This window comes from Brienomyrus brachyistius, chromosome 6 (assembly GCF_023856365.1).
Source record: "Brienomyrus brachyistius isolate T26 chromosome 6, BBRACH_0.4, whole genome shotgun sequence".
In the NCBI taxonomy this organism is placed as follows: Eukaryota; Metazoa; Chordata; class Actinopteri; order Osteoglossiformes; family Mormyridae; genus Brienomyrus; species Brienomyrus brachyistius.
Window position 1 is genome coordinate 17,178,776 of NC_064538.1, and position 16,130 is coordinate 17,194,905.

The 16,130-nt window shown below is 47.0% G+C and overlaps 1 protein-coding gene across 3 annotated transcripts in view; it reads left to right on the forward strand.

Annotated features, from left to right (window-relative positions):
• Positions 1-45: 45 nt before the first annotated feature.
• uvrag (UV radiation resistance associated gene) overlaps positions 46-16,130 on the forward strand; it is a 73,645-nt gene continuing 57,560 nt past the window's right edge. Inside the window, exons 1-6 of one of the 3 annotated variants that reach the window (XM_049016978.1) lie at positions 46-381; positions 2,354-2,471; positions 2,704-2,738; positions 7,358-7,519; positions 7,613-7,687; positions 7,777-7,862. In XM_049016978.1, the coding sequence (XP_048872935.1) occupies positions 253-381; positions 2,354-2,471; positions 2,704-2,738; positions 7,358-7,519; positions 7,613-7,687; positions 7,777-7,862 (605 nt within the window). In that variant the 5' untranslated portion in view covers positions 46-252. Of the gene's footprint in view, positions 382-1,228; positions 1,481-2,353; positions 2,472-2,703; positions 2,739-7,357; positions 7,520-7,612; positions 7,688-7,776; positions 7,863-16,130 lie in introns of those variants that run through there. The other 2 variants (XM_049016979.1, XM_049016980.1) reach the window with 2 other exon arrangements.

A 16,130-nucleotide genomic window follows, 5' to 3' on the forward strand; every position in this document is an offset into this window, starting at 1 on the left:
ATTAAGTCTTTTAAGAGATCGACAGGAGTCTGAGCCAATCAGAGATCTACCGGGGATTGAGTATGAAATACGGATAATGGCCTCCTGAGCAAGTCTCACTTTGTTTATGTCGCGCTACGGACAGCTGCGTGATCATCTGTTTTATGAAGCGGATACTCACGCCGGCACGCATTGTTCTCGTTTTAATAGCTCACCCACTTAGTCCGTACCAAGCTGAGGCGGTTTCACGGGAAGGATGAGTCGTTTTATTGAATGAAACCGCCTGCTGCCGTCAGGAGGATGAGCGCCGTCAACGTCCTGGACATCGCGGTCTCCACTTCGGTCAGCAACTCCGGAGCTGCATCGTCCCGGGCCTTGCACGTTGAACTCACGTCGCAGCAGGTTAGGGGATAAAGGGGGGAGCAATCGGCATATGCATAAGGGGTATTATCTCGGGGAAACATGGCATGTAGATGCGGTGACAGCTCTGCAGCTGCACATGTCAGGGCAGCGCAGACGACGGGCCTGCGTTTGCGGTGTTTATCAGCACCATGAATTGTGTCAGAGACCGAGCTGTGTCCTCTGTTTGATTGTATGAACATAAATAACCTGGGGGCTATATGGACATGCGCCTGGTGATGGCAGTCAGCACCTAATCAGCCTGTTTGGTGCTGGCATGTACCAAGTTAGCCTGTCTTGGGTCATCCGGTTCAGCATAAGTTTTTAAATGATGTAGGAAGGAAATTGCATTCCTAGAAGTCTTTATAATTATTTGTATCATAATAAGATGCAACTCAACACCAGTGCTTCAAGAAAGTTGCACGCTTGCATTACCCCGACGAACAAAAGTGGGAAGAAGAAGAATCAGATTCTATGTGTTTTAGGTCCAATAGCTGCAATATTCATTATTTACGTTTTAAGGGGTTAGTCAGTAAAATGTAGCAATTTGTATAAAGGCACATTATGAACTGTACTGTACAAGTGGTCACTTAAACATCACAGTAGATGCTGCTTTTTGCATTAGTATTGTACTACATGGCTTCCAGTTTTGGACATTGATTGATTTTGTACGTTTGGCATGCACCTCTCTCCATCTGCTTAAATCAGCAGCAGCGTGCAGGATTAATAGGCAGGGGTTATGCAGCCAAAGGCTGAAAAGTGTTTTAATTAGTTTTTTTTTTTAAACCGCGGATCTCGTGGAACAGAATGTGCTGTTTTTTCATTAACTTGTCAGGAGGAAGTTGACAGGAAGCATGGACTTTCAATGCTACATCTGTTGAAAGTTTAGTTGGAAATGTCCATTTTCCCCGAAAGTCTTTTAAAGCCACGCTGACGTCACCCCTCCCCAGTTAGCGGCGGTTTCCATTAAATCTACGTTACTACGGATACTTTTTCACTGTCGGTTTTTGAGGCTTCTGTGCACGATTAACTAATGTCCAGGACTGTTCTCTGACGACTGGACTCCATGACTCCGGGCAATGTTAAACTGCTGTTTCCTGCGGTTAGTTATATCCACAGATTACCTGTTAGTTGGACTTCTTGCACTTTCAGAATCGGACTTTTCCTGAATGGCTGTTCGTTGGTTTAATAATGCTGACTTGTCAGATGCTAGATTTGTGAGTCTCATATAGAATAGTTTCGGTTTACCGCAAAACTGGGTGTAACCTCATATTTCAATCTCTAACGGTGTTCGTAACAACTAATACAATATTAATTCAGCGTTTTAATATTGAAGATTGAGAACCAAATAAATTGTTTAGTTTGTATATGGTAGCGTCTTATTTAGGTTGTTTTAGTGCTTATTTGGAACACTCCTGTTGGAGCTGCTTATCCCAAATACATGCTGATCTTTATGACGCTAAGTACTGTGCTTGAATTTGCCGTTTTCCTGTTTAGTGATCAGACTGTTCGGGAAAGAGACGCGCGCATTTTTGACTTGCTGGATGTTCATTTTGTAGAACAAAGTGTTGTTTTGTGCGGAGCTTAAATGCCACAGGGGACCCCATGACTTAGATTTATCTTAATGCCTGCAGTAATTCTTGCAGTCCCAGGTCAGGTGAGCATGTGGTGGCATGGACGGAGCCTTTTCACAGGCACAGCCTTAGAAATGCCTGTCACATGACTCGAGGTCACGTGACTGCTGTAGAAGGCAGCTCCATATGCACTTTTTAAAAAAAAAAAAAAACCTTTAATATGATGGATTTTTTGGTCTTTGAGATTTTCTGTAGTGAATGAAATTGAATATTATTGAGAGGAGATTTAGGCCTTTTGTTATATATGTCCTATAATGTCCATTAGGAGTTACTGCCCTAACCTGAATCTGTCTCACTGTGTCTTATCGCTGTCACCAATGACACGCTGTCTCCCCCCTCAGAGACGCCTACGCCACCTGAGGAGCATCGCTGCCCGAAACATCGTCAACAAGAACGGCTCTCCGCTGCTCGACACCTTCTTCACCTTGCATCTCTGCCAAGAGGACAGAATATCTCGAGGTGTGGACACATTTGCTCTCAGCAACTGTCATGGCTGCTTGCTTCTTTTTTTAGGGTCTCATGTACCGTATGAAACAGGAAGGAAATGCGAATTTGGCCTCTGTTTCAGAAAAGCAGGTTAAAACCTTAGCTGTGTTTTAATTGGAGAGGCGCAGTTTAAGTCATGCAGTTGTAGGACGGATTGCAATGGAAATGCTGAAAAGTCCTCTGACTCTTCCTTTCTCCCCCACAGGATTTTACAAGAGTGAGGTCATTAGAGACTCCTTGGTAAGTCTTAGCTCATGAAAATGAAAGAGAGTGTGTGTGTGTGTGTGTGTGTGTGTGTGTGTGTGTTGCTCGCGCTCCAAAGTGGATGTGAGGTCTTAGTGATGTTCCAGTTTCCTGTCTGAAAGCAGAGATGGAGTGACCATTACGAAGGAGTAGGGGCTCGTGTCTCTCTCCTCCTCTCCGTGGGTGGCCCAGGCACCTGGGACTGAGAGTGTTTGGGCTTCTGGTCTGAGTGAGAGGGACAGGTGCAGCATTTAAAGTGACCACCACCTGGGAGGGTGACAGGATGGTGGTACACAGTCCCACAGTCACAGATGGTGCCCCGGGCATGGGGGTAAACTCCAGTTCTCTGTGACATCATTGTCAGGTGGGCTAGCAAATCGGCAACAGTTGCCAGGCCTGGTGCCTCTCCCTGCTGCCCTTGCAGCCCCTGTTTTGTAAGTGGGCTTTGCCAACAGTGACATTCTGAAGATGCTCTGTTTGGTTAGCCCGGGGTGGCAGTGACTAATATGCTATTGTCACGTGACTCTGGTCATCAGTCTGGGATGGGATTTGGTCACTTGGGTAATGTGTGACAACCAATGGCATGCTTGCATTACTACAGGCAAAGCAAAACAAATCAGACCTGCCCCTTCTGCATCATAAGCAGTCTGTAGGCTGTGGTGTATGCCCTTTTGGTTAATGTGATGAACATTAAAATTAGCCAAGGTGTCTATATTTATAAATCTGAAATGTAACTGACGCCAGTGTCTGGGGGTGCAATGGTTTGATGTGAGTGCAATGTGTATGTCGTGATGATTCCTGCACTTCTTGGCATATTTGTAATTGTATTTCGTGCTGGTCCATTTGTAAAACAAATAAACTGACAGTGACGTGATTGTGTATACATGTGCCTGTAGCCTCCATTATAGGCACTGGACCCCCGCGACCATGAATAGGACAAGCGGTTACAGAAAATGGATGGCTGGATGGAATGCGTATATGTGTATATGAGAGTGTGTATAATATATAAAGTATAGATTCCCTGGGGCCCACTGTGGACCGGCTGCAAGTTAATGCTGAGCCGGCCAGTGTAAAGTCTGTAAGCAGTCGGTGCACTGGAGAGCACCACGCTGTGTGTCCCTAATGGGTCTCTGTCTTTACGCCAGGGCAGGCATTTCAGCTGGATAGGCTTCTTATGCTACAAGACAGGAAGGTGAACAGGGTCACATGACATGGGTTTGGGAGGCATGGAGATGGCTTTAATTAGGAGTCTTGTTGTTTACCCTGCAGCAGGAGGGTGCTGGGTAGGGGCCACAGGGTTTGGGGTCTCAGGTTTGGGGGTATGTTCTGTTTGGTGATTGGGAGAGATGGCATGGTCGTTCACTGGGCTGAGCTTTGACATCGTACATTCATTGTTGCGGATTCAAATCTCATCCCTGTGTGTGGATGTTTGGCTTGTGTTTGCCTGGGTCTGCTCCTACAGTTCAGATAAAAGCATGTAGGAGAAATATTGCCTGTAAGTGGCACATTTTGTGAGATCCAGGGTATATCCCTGCCTTGGAGCCTGAGCTTCCTTAGATTGGATCCCTGTATTATGCCAGTAGGAAGGGAATGGATGGGTAAATTGATTGATTGATTGTTGGAATGTACCTGGACAGAGGTGAAGTGAATGAATGTGCTAGTCACCTGTTTTCACACCTCTCTTGAATGCCCCTGCTGGTTATTGATGTATTTTTGGTATATTATGGACTGGTAAGAATCTTACAATGTACTGACATGCCGTACCCATGGCAACATGGTCAGCCTGCGTCTTTGAAAGTCTTTTATGTAATACAATTGAATACAGTGCATGCTAGAAGGCTGCCTTTTCTGACTTGTTTGTAAGTGTATTTATGTGCATTTTTGTGCGAGACCTGGATCAGAGTCAGCTTAGAAACTGGAGTATTATAGGTATTGTAGAATTAAAGTATTATATCTTCTGTGTGGTCAGATTATTGTGGCATGATCTTTAGGTCCTGTTACGCTCTCCAAGCCCTACTGGAGTTGGTGAATCGTCCCAGTAAAGATTGCATGGGTTTGTTTGTGTCGTTGCCCCTAAATAAAAATTTAATCCTCCACAAGAGCGACCCAGCAGCCTACCGACTGTTTTTAATTTTTAATGCTCTGACCGGTTTCGTTCCATGGTTGCATACACCTGGAGAACTGATGCGTGGCGAGAGCGCCCCCTGTGGTCCTGGATACGTCCTCTCGCTGGGGAAGGACATCTAGCTGTTGTGCATCTACCTTCCTTTTTGCAGTTCACCAGCGGACTCCGGAGTGGGCATGGCCCTGGTTTACGAATGTACTGGCTCAGTGACATCTCCCCCCCCCACACTGCAAACTTTCTGTCAGGCAGTTTCCTGTCACACATCTGACCTCCTCCCCCAGACGCTCTGTCGTTACTCATCACAGCTCATGCTGCAGTTTGGCCTGAGTTCCCAGTGCTCCTACCATTGCAGCCTCCAGTCACCCTGACCATCATGCCCCCGTCCTGGGCCAGGCTGGAGCTGGTGTTGCTCTTTTTATTCAGCGTTTTACGTTACATAATGTATTTTAATAATTTGCCTATCACTTCAGCCATTTCCCCTTGGGGATTAATTAGGCCTTTCTTTGTATCTGCTTATCTGTCTGTTGGTCTGTCTGTGCCTATTTGTCTATCTGTCCATCTGTCTAAGTGCTTTGTTTTCTTACCTTTTTGGAATGGTATTAAGAAATAAGTGTTATTTGTAATTATCTGCTAGTTTGACCCCTAACTGCTAATTGGAAGCAGAAGCAGCAACACACACAGCCTTGTAAGTTGTTGCGTTGCATTTCGGGCTGTTACATCTTGGGGGGGTTGTTTTTCGGGGCAGACGCAGCTGGGTCACGTGACACGCTTCGGAGGGTGTCTTACCAGTGAGTTCACCTTTTGTGGGAAGTTCCCCAAGATCTCATCTTCTGAATTCCCCTTGTTCTGTTTCGAAAGGTGCGCTTCCCTTACTCACACACTGGGAGTCTGTTCCTGCCGTTTTTGTTCTGTTGGGTAAATGGGACGAGTCTGTCAGCCATTGGTGTGGTGGGGGATGCCTGGGACACATCCCACTCAATACTCAGAACAGTGGTGTTTGCCCCATCCTATACTTTCCAGGATTTATCTTTTAAAATTCTGAATAAATATGTTGGGAGAATTTGGTTCTCCTCTAACCTACTGACCAAGAAAAAAAACGAACGATTTCAGTTGCTTGCCTATAAATGTCTGTGGCATTTGTGTCTCTGAAAACATTAGCTATGTGTAAATTTGAGTTGTGGATTTTGCTTGTGGTTCACTGCTCTCCGAAGCCATCTTCCCTGCCTTTTGGTTATGGGGCAAGTTCCTTCATATTACTAACTCTAACCCTGTCCCTAACCTTTATGATTAGCACAGATGGTGGGAGTTAGCATAGTGTGTATAATTATCAGTGTTCTGTAGTAGACACGGTAGTAGTGATGGCCAAATGAAGCTTCATGAACCACCTGCTGTATTTTCTGACCCCCACTAGATGGTGCTCTCTGTTCAAAAAAGGGCTCAAAGCATGCCTCAAAGCAAACCAAGAGCGCCATCTAGTGGGCTCAAAAATACAGCAAATGGTTTATGAAGCTTCATTTAGCCATCACTACACAGTACAACTTAGTATATATCCAAAGCGTATGGAAAGTATTAAATGACTCCATCCATCCATCCAGTCCAGCCAGCCAACCATCTTCTATATTTATCATTTGCCTGGCTCTTTAACTGAGGTGTCAAGTCAAGCTAGAGGCTAGTTTTCGATAAGGGAAAAAAAACAAAAAAACAAAAATAGCTTCAAACATCTTATTTTGATTGTTTTGACTGTACCGATTTCTAATTATTTGTCACGTTTTAACATTCTTAATAGTTCTGTTTCACTGTCCATTTGCTCACCCTGTTTCCTGGTATGGCTTTAAAAGCCAACATAACTAACTGATCCACTAATGCTATCCAGCCATCTTCTAACTGCTTGTCCTGATCACGGTTGTGGTGGGATCTGGACCTTATCCCAGTTAGCACAGAGCACAAGGTAGGGGGTTCAGGCTGGATGGGATGGCAGATCTAAGTATATAATGTTTATGTTAATTAAAATTCCACCTGTAGCAGCTTTTCCTGGTGCGTCTAAGAAAACTAGCTAATATGCTTGACTTGTAGATTAATGCACCATAGCTGTAGCACTTCCAGTGGTTAGTCTTGGCTGAATGGGAAACGGGGGAAAAATGCACTCAAGCACTTGAGCAGGCTCCCATATCAGCTTATGCAGTATAATAGGATCCTGCATTTAGCATGTAAACAGCCTAGATTGGAGCTAAAGTACATCTCTGCTTTTAATCTCTCCAGCTGGGTCCCTGGACCTGTGTGTGTGTGTGTGTGTGTGTGTGTGTGTGTGTGTGTGTGTGTGTGTGTGTAAAAAGTCTGAAATTAGAAGCAGAATTTACCTTGATAACAAAGTTCTTAGATATCATTTAATATTATGTTGATATTAAACTGAAGTTGAATTCTGGAGCATGGAAATATATTTTGACATTTTTAATTAAGAACTGGGTTATGCCCCCTCCCTGGCTGTTCCCAGAACCCCACATGGAGAAGCCTGGACTTCGGCATGCTTCCCGACCTCCTAGACACGTCCGTGTCCTGCTTCGTGGTCCGGATCTGGGGCGGCCGGGAAGAGCAGCACCAGCTGCTCATTGAGTGGAAGGTGAACCTGGACGGGCTGCGGTACACGGGCCAGCAGGTCAGCCTCTCCCCCCCCCTCCTGTATCTGGTCTCCTCTTCCCAGGCACATCAACATCCCAACATTAACACTGACCCTGTCTGCGTTCCTCAGATCCGGTCCAGGAATCCAAATGAGATTATCTTTGGATTAAACGATGGCTACTATGCAGCTGACTTTGACAATAAGGTGCATTTCTCTGCTGTTTTCATTCCGTACTTAAATATCTGCTCAAGTGTCCTTCACATCTGACCGTGATGTACATTCGTACTTCCTAGGATCATTCGGAAAGAAAGAAGAGCAGTTTGCTTCAGGTGGACCAGAGTTCAGTGCGTAACTCTTACAGTGTTTTCTCCTTGCTGAGGTAAGACGCCATCTTGCCTGTGTTTTTTTTTTTTTTTTCTTTTTCAATGCCCACCCATCACTTTACCGCATGATTCCTCAATTTCCCATGTTCTTATTTTGCAGTGCTCTTTGTATAAGGACCATATGGATGTTAAAAGGCATTTTACTCCAATTCACACTCGTTCTCAGAGCATGACTGCATGGGCGTTGCCACCATTAAATCTGAGGGGGACGTGTCCTCTTCACATTTCATAATTATTCGTTTGGACCCCATCCCCCCCAGATTTAACATAAAATATTAGTTTTATGCCAGTGTATCTCGCCCACATTCAAAACGCTTCCGACGTCCCTGCACGAATGCTTTGAAAGCTAGAACCCCGCAGATTTCCTGTTCAGTTAGTTCCCTAGAATATCCACTAGGTGGCGCTTGGATCTAGTTTTTGACTTGGTTCTAAGATTAAGTTCTGTTTATGTAGAATTACTCTCACATGTAACATGTATATTAGGATTTACATTAGTGTGCACCCGGAAACAAAAATGGCCGTTCATATTAGACGTTAAGGCATTTATCGTGGTAAGGGTTCTGGGTGTGTTAAATGTTAAATGAGTCTAGCAGTATTTGTATGGGAGTATCTAGTCATTTTTAACCATTTATTATACATCAAAGGGAAATAATAGAAAACTGGCTTCTTGTTTTTCCAAATAGATTTCCCAGATATTTCAGTAGATATTTTGGCTTAGGTTTTGTTTTTCCAAGTCTAAGAATGGGATTCATGTGGTCTGTTAATGGCACCATATTTCGACTCTGTCAGCACCTGTCACGTGCCCCAGAATGCTTCGAATGTGCGGTCAATATTAAAACAACGTTTTTATTGTGGAATTAGCATTAAAAGGAGAGATTCATTGCTGTAATAAAATTATCTGTCTGTTTGGCACTTAGCTTTTCTCAAAGGGAACATTTTTAAAAATTTGACGGCAGTAAGAAATGGAGTTTAGCATTCATTTTAGATCGTGGATACCCAACGCTTTGGACAGTTTTAGTAACTTTGGTTAGTCGCGTAGCTCCTGCGACCATTGGAATGAGAGTGGCCACCAGGGGGAGACAATTCACCACATTTTGAACGGATGTAGCATTCACTACTGGTGGAACGCTTTACACTGCACACTCTTCGTATTTGAAGTTCCACTGATTAAAATCCAATTCATAAGGGTTATTTCTAGTTCGACAGAATGCCAAAGATTTAAAGAAACTGAACTTGTTCATGTGGAGCCTGTTAACCGGCTTGTTTGATAGGAGTGTGGTTTAGGTGTGGTGCCTTGGAGGGTGAGGCTCTGTAAGGTGGGGGAGCCCTGCTTAATGTCAGCCCTCCGACTCTAACCGAGCTGGGGGCAGTCGCGTTCCACCCGTCTGTACCGGAAGACAGGGGGCCTGCGTGTTGTTGAGGGATTTCCCATCGGCGTGGTTGGTGTTGCCCCCCCCTCATGACATGAGGTTAACGCTTGGAATTCGGGGCCAGCTCTGAGGAAATCTCTGCTGCTGCTGTAACACCCAGGGCAAACAGGCTCTGCCGATGCGTGTCAAGGTGACCGATTGTGTTTTTGGTGAGGCCTTTCCGTTTCCCTGAGCATCTGGGGCCTGTACAACATCTCAGCCCCAGACTATGATTTGTAATTTTCAGCCCTGGGCAGGACCACAAACACAAGCCACCCCCCTGGGCATGATCCAGGATTCCTTTCTGTAGACTTGGAGAAAGCATTCCGATTGGCTGACTCCTGGAATGCTCATGCCGAGTGTTTTACAGTAGCGGCGGGATGCGCACAGACGCACGGGAGGTCAGCTGTCTTGGAACAGCGCGTCTTCGACGTTTCCGATCCTTTTTCCGAGCGCAGTTCCCCCGTCTAGCTGAATGCGGCGCGTTGATGGCAGCTTCACGGTTCGGGAGGCTGCAGAGGTCCCGCCGGATAAGGCTTTGTTTGGCTCGGTCCGGTTTCCGGGCCCAGCGCTCGGTCTCGCTAGCGCTGTCGTCGTGCAGCATCGCGCAGGGAGTCGGCTCGCCAAAACCTCAGCCAATGCCACGCCAGTTCCTGAAGGGGGCGACAGGGAGTGCTCAGGCCGGGGATGGACCTTCCCGGAGGGTGGGTGGGTGTCTCAGAAATGTCATTACTCACTGCAATGTAAGCGGAGCTGACACGGCACTGACAGAGAGGCGGCGAGGCTGCGAGGCGCCCGAGGGTTTGAGTTATTGCGATGCAGAGAGGTATGTGGACCGCGCAAGGTCTGCTACTGAACCCGATTGTGGGGGGGGTCACGCGGGAAGCAGCCCTGTTTACGTTCTGCTTATTATGTCCCCCAGTTTGATTGTCCTCGGTTTGACGCCGGAACGCTCGGATGGGGCCCTCGAGACCTCAGTTGTGGTGTGTTTGTTGTCTTTGCCAGTGCTGTCGTTGGTTTTCGTCGCTGTCCTTGTGGTCGTCGTTAGACGCGGCTTCTGGGGAGGCGTGACGCGCTGCATTGTAGCGTATATTGCCGGGCTTTTGAGGTGGGCGGGGGCTGGCTTTTGAAACCACCGGTAATGGTCGTCATCGGTCATCGCAATTTGGCAGTAGATCAGCGCTTTGCGGGAACACAGAGTGGCTCTTTCTGAGGAAATGGCCGGCAGATGAGCCCGACCGTGGGACCATCGTGAAGGAAGATGGCCGAAGGCCTTTGGGGAGTACGGGACCACACTTCGGGTGGGATCAGTGGTGGGTCACATGCTCTGGGTGCCGCCCCGATAAAGATGGGAGGCTCGTTAATGGATCTGCAAGAGAAACTTCCTGTCCGTTAGATGCAGCTGGGAATCTGCTTTCGCAAAGCTAATTAATCGTCCTGGTTCGTGATTCACTGGTAACACATAAGTGCGACAGCAACAGGCCCAGCTGGGCCTCCGACGCCTCTGAAGATCCTACCAGATCCGTACCCAAGGAGCTGCTTATTTCCTTATTTTCACTCAGCAGTGCTATTTTCCGTGATTTCGGGTTCTTATTTATGGATTTTTCTGGAGTGTTGCCAGACCTTTAAGTCGACCACGATGACGAGCGTTGTCAAAGATAATCAAAAAGACCCTTAAAATTTTCAGCCCCCCAGGGAAAAAAATGTGTGCAATTTGTATTACGAGAGAAAGGCTTGTTCAGAGCTTTTCCTCACAAACTGCCAAAGTGCACTAGGGAGGCCTGCAATTCTGCACGTTGAATACAGAGGCCCCAGAATTTATGGCATTGCTGTGATTAGGACACGGTGGCCTGACCACGACACCATATCACGTTAAAGACTTTTAATTAGTCTCTTTCAATCATTCCTCCGTGGCACCTGGAAATCAGGCGGTTGCAGAGGCAGTAACTTTTCGTCGCTTATGAAAATAAAAGTATGCTTTATAGCTGAAGGATCAGGGTATGGGGAGACGTGTAATTTTTTGATTAATGAGGTCTGGGCGTTAGCTATCAAATCGGACCTGGTGGTTCCTTCATCCACATTAAAAATAGCTGTACTCTCCTTACTGTCTGAAATGCTGCGTTTTTTTTAGCACTGATATAGGTGGCCCCCTCGATTTCAGGATAGGTCCTCCGTTTTATTATTTTTTTTCTACCTTTTTGTTTTTTTCCCCCTATCTTCTGTGAGACTGTTGTTTCAGCAGCATGAGAGAGAAAATCTGTTCCCCCTCCTCATGAGGATGCGGGGGTTGGGGGGAGGGGTGACTGCTAAGGAGGCCCAACCTGAGCCGCAGTGGATGCGATAAGCACTTCCTCCACCTCACAAAGCCCGGCTGCCTTCCTAGGCACTGTGCCGAAGCTTGTGCTGAACTCTGGCGTGACCCGACAGCCTGCAGGGAAACGATCGTCATGGTGACCTGTCTAGGGCTTAGAGGAGTTTATTGCCAGTGTTTGCTTCACTTGCACCTTTAGAGGAGGTGGCATCTCCACACTTGCTTTTCTCCGCTTTTTGCCATCTCTAGGTTTTCCCTCCTCCTTTCTGCATATTTAAACTGTCCCCTCAGCTGTTCATCCCATAGTCCATCTCCCAGATGCCCTAATGGGCAGTTGATTCTCTTCTCATTCTGTCTGTTGTCTATCTGCCCATCATCTTTTATCTGTTTATCCAGGTCAGGATCATGGCTCTCTTCCATTGTGTCCATCCATCCCTTCATTTTCTCTAACTGCATGTCCTATTGAGGGTTGCGGGGGGGGGGGGGGTCACACTGGACACCTATGGTCAACTTGGTAACCCCAGTTCACCCAAGCATGTGAACTGTTGGGGGAAACCAGAGTTCCTGGAGAAAGCCCCATGATGACATCGGGGGAACATGCAAACTCAACACACGTGTGGAGACTCGAACCCAGATCCCTGTGATGTGAGGCAATAGTGCGCCAGTGTGCCCCCCCCCCCCAGAAAATATCTCCCAAGACGTTTTTATTTTTTTTCAGTCAGTGCATGATTTTTTTTCAGGGCAATAGAGTAATAAAATATTTATCATGGAACATTTTGACCATTTCTGTGCAGATGGGGAGTCATGTTTGGCCTCTTTCCCAGTGTCTTCCTGAGTTATATTTTTTTATTTTCTAGGTATTCTTCCATATAATTCCTGCATGGTCAACCAGTTTGTCTGCAGGAGTAGCAGCAGGTAGAGAAGGTCGGCTGCAGTAGCCAAGAACTCGGTCATTGTATTTTAATTGGTTGGGCACCGGTCTTATCTCTGCCTTAGACAATGTCGTAATTTCAGCCGCGGGGGGTGTTGACATTCTCTTGAGAGGAACTGGGACGTTTGGCTGAATGGCCAACGTTTGCTTTCCTTCGTATCCTTCGTTTTCTGTTTTAGGGTGACTAAATAGAGATTTTTAGTGTGCGTTTTGACTGGGTGGTGTGGCAGCTATTCTGCTTATTGAATTACAAATATCTTTGCTCTTCTCTCTCTTTTTTGTGTCGCTTGCTGTTTTACCAGCCATATTGTAAGTGCTTCAGACGCTTAAGATCACCCAAAAGTTGCAAATGAAAGTTAGACTCTTCAGTCAGTCGAAATCGTCATTTATTTATCTCTTTTTATGTAGGTTCTGGTGCTTTAGCTGAGCCTTGGGGAGAAAATATCCCAGACCTGTGGGAGGCGCTTCACACAGCTCACCGCGGCCGGTGTTCCCTTTGTTATACGCTTAATGGAGATTCTGCACTCTGTGAGGTCTGTTTTGTACACTTTCCCCCTGGATAGGTTGTAATAACTGGCCCTTTTAAGAGTCAGTCAATCCTCTGAAGTCCAAATGCTTCCCGTTCCATCTCGTTAACACACTTGTGTTTGTCCGCTGCATAAAGTGTGAGGGAAAACAGAAATGTGGTCCCTGTGGATGGGGGAAGTTATTATTTTTTTTTCCTTGAGTTTTGGTTATTATTTTATAAGACGGTCCTTATGTTAAAAACTAATTAAAGAGCCGAACAGCTGTTCTCCATATTAAAGCACGAGCATGATTACTTTTCAGCTGCCCCACGCAGTCTGCCGGGCAGGTCGGCTGAAATGCTCGCCTGCTTCATTTAAACACTCGTAGGATGAATGCGAGCTGTAACGTGAGCTTTTGTCCCGTTAATATGACCAAAGTTATAAAAATAAACAAAGCGACCACCTCATACTACAATTTGTTATTTATTGAAATGAAAATGCTTTGGTTTTGTTTCTGTCCTTGGATCTAACGTACCGTTTGTCTTTCACTTCCTTGCTTTCATTTTTCAGACTGAAATAGAGGATTCAACATTTCCTAGTTCGTTTGAAGCAGTTTCATTCTTTCTTTGACTTTTTCATCTCAATGTAGCACATTGGGAATACAGTAAACACCGCTGGGGGGGTGGCGGGGTCCAGTTGGAGGATTCGGCCGCATTTTCCCGCATGGCATAGCTACAGCCAAGGCCTCGCACCAGAAGCGCGCCTTCCACCCAACCGAGCGTGCCGTCTCTCACATCTGTCCATGCCGTGGTCTGGATTGATTGCATCAGGCACCGGGCCGACTTTCCCTGAACGAAAACAGCCCCGAATATTTATTTGGAGATCATCAATATGATGTATAAAGCCAGCCGAGCTTTGAGGAGATGGGGGGTGATTTTTCTGCCTCGCCGCTTATCATGTGGTCTTTCGGGCCTCTGGAAGGCATTAATCTTCAGGAATGCTGCTATTTCTGTTTATTCTGATGTTCGGGTTTTTCTGCTCTCTCCTCCCCCCTTCATCCATCAGTCAGAGACATTCTTGGCCCCTCGTCCTTTTGACAGTCATTCTTTGTGCCTCCAGAGAGAGACCCAGAGTTTCATTTTTGCCAGAGGCACATTTTCGGAACGGTGGCCGACCTTCCGCCTCTTCCTGGGAGGATGCCCCCCTGCGAAGGTATTTCCACAGTGTGATGAGTCTCTGTGATCCAGCGCGTCAGATTGCCCCAAAGGGTGCAGACGTACATGGGGGCCGGAGGAGATAACCGCCACTCATCAGAGGGAGGCGCTGTTATCTGATCCCACCGTTGCAATCTTTGCGACCGATAAACCTGCCGAATCAATCCGTTCAGCCTTTTCAAAGGGCCGTTGCTATTGGTTGCCATGTTCCAGTGGGCTTGGAAACAAAAAAAAAAAAAAGAATTAAAAATGGTTGGCTCTGGCAGAGATGCTTCCCACCCCGCTGTGTTAGATATTATTAGCAGAGCTCTGCTTGAATCGGGTGATTTATGTGGGTTCAGTTCACATACTGCTTTGGTTGGGGGAGGGGGGCACACTATTAAACACCGATGGGGGTGCTTTACGCTGTTTCACAGAGGATGTGTCCCGTGGAGCTGAGGCTCGGAGGCCTTGTTAAATACATCCGGGGGGGGTTGGCGTGGGTGTGGGGGGGGGGGGGGATGTTGGGGGCGCCATACCAGCACCTGCAGGAAATGTACAAGACAAACGACGGGTGCTTTCATCATCGCCCCGTCACGCCCGCCCATAATGGTGCGTTTTTTTCCACAGCACGGCACAGCCAGCGAGTCCAGGGCGCTAATCCGGACCACAGTGGTCGACGCCAAGGCGGCCCAGGGACAGTGGGTTCCCAGGGCCCCGTCATGAGGCTCTGAGGCGGGGTGATTGCCTCCTCGGATCTGTCCAATTACCTTGTTTGAGAAAATCAGAGAGTCAGGCTGGGTGGGGAGGGGGCAAATAGGCAGAGCAGCATGTTTCCCTGCTTAACCCCTTTTAGGGATTGAGCTCACGTTGGGTTGGGTGGGGGGCGGCAAGGTGGGTTCTGTATTTAGATCTGAATGGGCCCCCCACGACGCCTCCTTGGAGGGTAAGGCCGTCACTGTCCGACGTAAAAGATGGCAAAATCACCCCCCCCCCCTTCAGCCCACAGCTGCCATAGAAGAAAAAGCACATATTTGAAGGGCTTTGGGGAACCATCACAAAAAAACAGGGAGAGCTGGTCTTTGAGATGATCATTAGGAGCACTCATCCTGGATGTTCTGTGGAAACAGGAGTGGGAGCCCCCCACCTTCCCCCCCACACCCCTCGTTTGTACCTGGCTTGCGTTGGAGATGAAAGGCCAGAGAGAGGATAAGAGACAAAGCAGAGCAGCTCGACGGGCTCCATCACCACCATAAAATGATTTGCAGACCTGAGGGGTAATATGCTCACTGTGGTTTGTCATGCTCACTGATTCGGCCAAAAGGGGGCTCAGATCTCCACATTCTGGACCCATTTGTTACAGAAGGATGTGCTTTGGCAGTTCGTGGGGCAGAATTTGGTGGAAAGGCGGCTTGGATGGGTTTAGCAGGGATCTTGGTTGCATTATCTTGGTGCAGAATGCAGAGAGATACGGTTTTCTAAAATATGGGCCACCTGTATTTTGTATCGTTTAAACGTGGCCCTTTTGGGAGCCAGTGAGAATGTGATAATCCATGCGGTTTTCCAGCTGTGGACGGCACGGGGAGAGCGAGGCGGGGACAAGCTGTGGCTCGCCATCAAAGGCAGTGTGATTACGCTTGGCTCGAAGTTCCTCCCGACTGCGAAAACACAGCGAATGGGAATTGGTTAACGAGAAAAGCAAGCTACCCTTAACTGAAGTCAGCCAAAAATTCTTATGACGCTATAGAGGCATCTAATAGCCATTTTCCCTGCAGGGGGCGCTGTGTGGCTTAGTGGGTAATGATGCTGTGGTTATTATCAGAAGGTTGCCGGCTCAAATCCCTGTCTCACCCTGTTTTCTCAATTATATGTTGCTTTGGGTAAAAATGTCTGTTAAATCAATAGAATGCAGTC